Source organism: Haematobia irritans, chromosome 2 (genome assembly GCF_050003625.1).
Source record: "Haematobia irritans isolate KBUSLIRL chromosome 2, ASM5000362v1, whole genome shotgun sequence".
Classification (NCBI taxonomy): Eukaryota; Metazoa; Arthropoda; class Insecta; order Diptera; family Muscidae; genus Haematobia; species Haematobia irritans.
This window is the reverse complement of record NC_134398.1, coordinates 95,655,501-95,660,550: the sequence shown is the minus strand read 5'-3', so window position 1 is coordinate 95,660,550 and position 5,050 is coordinate 95,655,501. Positions and strand designations below refer to the sequence as shown.

The window sequence follows — 5,050 nt, the reverse complement described above, 5'->3', positions numbered from 1 at the left end:
GTATAATACTTTTTTTATTTTTAAATGCAGTTATGAGAATTAAAAAATCCAAATTTTTTGCTCTTTTCGATTTTTCTTAACTAGGAAAAATTCACTTATAAACTTTTCCAGTATTAATAATTTATTTTATGAGTTTGACAAAATAGACTTTTGACATTTTCAGTCATTAAACGACTTTTTGGAATTTATATATTTTTTTAAGAATTTTCACTTCAATAGCGATCACATTTTTATGCCGATTAGTCGATTTTCATCACTATAAAAATTCGATTTTGAAGATAACAACACGTTTGTAGATTTTTGTGTCCCTATATTGTACACTGCAGTCTATAAATGCAATATAGAAAGACTTTGCATTAAAGGTTATTACATATTAATATTTATGTATATTACATTTCAATTTCAAATTTACATCAAAACATTACTCTTGACGTTTTACAAATGTTGGAGACACATCATATAAATAAGCTTTTCTCAACTTTGTCTGTCGGCGACCAAGCTATTTTCGAATTTAATTTGAAACGGTGGAAATTGGAACAACGTACACACCCAGATGACGACTCATTTAAAACAGAAGTTCTCCCAAAAGGCCAACATATCCTCTTACCATCTGTTATGGACATTTTAAATGATACGGCAAATGGAAAGATGTTATTAAAATATTATAATGACAACAATGTACTACATGAAGAGCAAAGAACTCTTTTAATTGCGACTCTAGCAAATTACATTGATGATAAAGGAATTTTTTGCAAAATAACAGATTGCTCCGAATTGGAAAAACAAATATGTGTAATATTTCCCACAGAAAATATTGTGAGTATGGTATTTTTGTATATAAAAATGAATTTGAATATAGCCAACGTTTGATTTTAATGTTATTCATACGCGTGCGCACCTCTGCATATACATTTGAACTTTCTTTAAAGAAGTGAATAGGATGTCAGTAGCGTTTTTCAGTCGTCGATTTTTATTCGCATTATAATAATGATCGTTTTCCCCAGTTTGTAGAATCCTACCAAAAAATTGTAGTTTTCTTCTGTTTGGTATATTAGTAGAATTGTGGATGTTTTGGTAGATTTTGTAAAATATTCCTCTTCAACTAAGAGCTAGAACATTTGTTTAACAAATGAAAAAAAAAAAAATAATAATTATTTTTTTTTCATTTGTTAAAGGAAATTTCGAACTTTGAAGGAAAAATTGGATTACAAATATCTCTTTTAGTACGACACGAATGGCATTATTGGTAAAATTTACAAGAAATTCTGAACTATTTTTTAGTATATACATTTACAACTGAAGAGATTTTTATACACGGAAAACATATTCGCTAATAGATGATATAATTCGCTAATAACATATAATATTACTGAAATTAACTTCTAAAATAATGAATTGATTCTTTCCAAGAAAAACAATAACATTTTTTCATCTGACCTTAAAACGTGATTAAATATATATAAATATATTAACGTCTTTTTAAAAATAGTTTGAATTTTTTGTCAAAATATTGAAAAACATTCGAAAAATCAAATTAGACAGATATACTTCCGATATTTTGATTTTTATATTTGGAATAATGTACTTTAGATTTTAACCAAAAAAAAGTAAAACAATTCGCCTTTGAATTGAAAGAAGAATATGATTTAAAACTATTATTATTGGTTATTGGGGTACCCACAGCTAGGGAAAATTCCATCCATGACCCAATTTTTTGGGATAGTCAAATGTTCCAAATTCTTTTCGTGGAATTTTGTTCCAATTAAATTTGTATTTTTATAAATTTCACCATTATTGTTGTACTGACTATAAGTTTGTGCATTTGTATGTATACAAATTTGAGTTGATTTAGTGGTATTTTTGTGCGCAAAGTACAGCTAGCAGTTTAAATCCAATCTTCCTTAAATTTGGCTATATCTAACATATTTATTTACCGATTTCATTACAATTGCTGCGTTTATGACCGGATCTTCTTCAAATTTCATGTTTTGCGAGTCCCATAAAACTTGCAAAATTTCAAAAACGCCGGTTTATAATTAGATATACCTAAAATATATTTTTCGACCGATTTACACTAATATGACCAAAACCAATATGGCTAGGATACCCATATTATATGGCTAGGATACCCATATTATACAATATGGCTAGGATACCCATATTATACTCCCGATATTTTGGCATTCACTTTGTTTTTCATTATTTTATATGTACTGATAGATTTATATTCCCACAGGAATTCTATAGTACTGGCAAGAGGGGAAGACTTTACAATAAAATTGCCAATCTGAAACGTCAACGGAATGGAATTCTCCAGAAGAAGAATTCCAACGGCGAGGAAACTACCAATTGTATGAGTAAGTAAATAATTGTATGCTAGACAGTTTAAGTTAAAATGAACTCATTCTGAGGAAAATTGAACTTCGTATATAGCAATCATAAACCAATTTTTTCACAAAACGATATATTTTTTATATTTATATACTTTCTATATTTTATTTTTTACACATTATTTTTTAACAATCTCTCCGTATACGATAACAACGCGATTCCAACTAAAAAACCAAGCCACCCGCAAACATATCGATTACATCAATGACAGGTATCGATTCCAGGTAGACAAAAGAAATATAGGAAATTTTCCTATATTCTAACAAGTGTGTTTCCTTAAATTTTGAAAGGTTTGAATACTGCTTAGTACGAATGAACTAAAATATTTTGCTATGCCATGTGTTATTCGTATGTATGATAGGCTTTCTATAATAAAGGAAGTCAGTATTATCATTTTATAAGAAATTTTACTAAATTCGAGGAAACTTGGTTTTAGTTCGAGTTTTGTTTATTTGTACAATGCTTTGTTATCCGTGAATAAAGTTCGCTTGTTCAGTAGTAAAATACCCAACGAAGAAAACAGTATTAGTAAAATTCCATTATTCTAGTTAATGAACTATTCCTAACTGCTTTCAGTTTAGGATATTTTTACTGATACAAGTAAATTTTATTATTTCACACAAAAATTTAACTTAAAGGAAATAAAATGGCTAAACTAAATTGATGAACATTTTTTCCTTTAATTTGGAAGGCACTTTTTTCTGGGTGTACATTTATAACTTTGCAATTGATCAGAAATTAGTCTAGTATCCTATTATATTAAATATAAATTTATTATACTCCAGTAACTTATGATCGTTTTTCTTTATGAATCAGCTATCGATGACGATATCACCCTATCTATGCAGCTCCATCCATCCATAAATGCGGAGGAGTTCGATCTCTATTGGAGAAAAACCTCACAACTGAGGTTTTTCCAACTAAGAGAATCGAAAAATTTCGACGAAATTGTGGCGTTATGGCCGGAATATGCCAAACAATCTGGCTCAAAATTGGTATGCCTTTTAAAATTATTAACATTAAAATGCTTAACTAATAACTATACATTTCAGATCGAAATTGATTTTAGTATATCATACCCACAGGCAAAAGAAATGAAAGTAACATGGCCTTTTCATGAGGTACAAATTATCAAGATAATGAAAAAGAAAATTTCAAATTCCGTTGCTCTAAAACTGTTGGCCAATGTTGATAGCTCCACTGATGAAGGTAAATATAATGTTCCTTTGTATATTACCTATCTAATTCTTTATTATGTTACAAGATTCCAGGATATTTATTATGCTTTGGGTACTCCATCATATGTTTCCACCAAATTCAAAAATTGTGGAAGATAAAAAGGGGTCAAAACTGCGAAAAAAATACTCGGTTGCGGACTCTCAAGAGGCTTTCGCCATCATAGCAGGTTCCCATGAAGAATTTGAGGCCAAAATCAATTTACTTAAGCTACAAGAAAAAAACTTCCTACCAAAATTAGGAATAATTGGTGATTTTACCAACATAAATGATATGTTTGTTTTTTTTTTTCAATCACATCAAGTATCCATGTACAAAAATGATACACATAATTGATATAGTGTTTAAAATATTTTTTGTTTTTCAATATGAATTCCCGGAGGAATGCACAATGTTTTATACATTCTTACAAACAATGTTTTTTAATATTCCTTCCAAAAAAATCTATTCGAAAGTTTCTGCTCTTAAAACGGAAATACGAGAGAAAGAAATTTGAAACTGCAATTTATTTTCGTACATGTAAAAAAATGTCTACATAAACATTTACACAATACTTTTATATTGATTTTTTGATTTTAAATTCTCTTACGATAATTTAAGTTTTTGTTTAGTACTTGCCGTACCTTATTTCGTCTAAGACGTGTTTTACTTTATGTTTTTTACTATGTTTTATTGATAAGTATTATTCATTCATTATTGTTACATGTGTAATAAGTTTAAAAATTAAAAAAAGGATACAATTTGATTTATTGTACCCATCGTTTAGTTCAAATTATTACTATTAACGTTCATTTAAATTAACATATACAACATAAAACTTTTGAATAAATAAAAGCAAAATTCAAATTTATTATTGAATCAATTAAATTTTTGTATCAATTTTGGGGTAAAACTATTTAAGAAGAAGGCAAATTCAATTAATTTCTTAATTGATTCAATTAAAAATATTAATTGATTTCATTCCAAATTTCAATTAATTTTTTAACTGATTCAATTAAAAAATTAATTGGAAATTCAATCGAAGTTTAACTAAACAATTAATTGAATCAATTAAAAAATTAATTGACATTTGGAATGAAATCAATTAATTTTTTAATTGAATCAATTAAGAAATTAATTGAGGTTTGCAAACAACATCAATTAATTTTTTAATTGAATCAATTAAAAAAATAATTGATATTATTATAAAATTTCAATTAATTTTTTAATTGAATCAATTAAAAAATTGATTGATTTTTTTAATCAATATCAATTAAGTTTTTAATTGAATCAATTAAAAAATTAATTGAAATTTTATAATAATATCAATTAATTGTTTAATCAAATCTTTTTTTTGTGTCCAATTAAAACTGTGATTGATACTATCATTTTCGTGATTGAAGACATTTCAATTAAAAAATTAATTGGATCAATTAATTTCGTG

The 5,050-nt window shown here is 26.9% G+C and overlaps 1 protein-coding gene across 1 annotated transcript; it reads left to right on the top strand.

The window, feature by feature from the left end:
* The first annotated feature begins 416 nt into the window (after positions 1-416).
* LOC142223367 (uncharacterized) lies at positions 417-4,232 on the top strand. The gene is made up of 5 exons (XM_075293255.1): positions 417-816; positions 2,237-2,357; positions 3,208-3,386; positions 3,444-3,600; positions 3,656-4,232. The coding sequence occupies exons 1-5, from the start codon at positions 442-444 to the stop codon at positions 3,961-3,963; spliced, it is 1,140 nt and encodes a 379-aa protein (XP_075149370.1). The 5' UTR covers positions 417-441; the 3' UTR covers positions 3,964-4,232.
* The last annotated feature ends 818 nt before the right edge of the window (positions 4,233-5,050 follow it).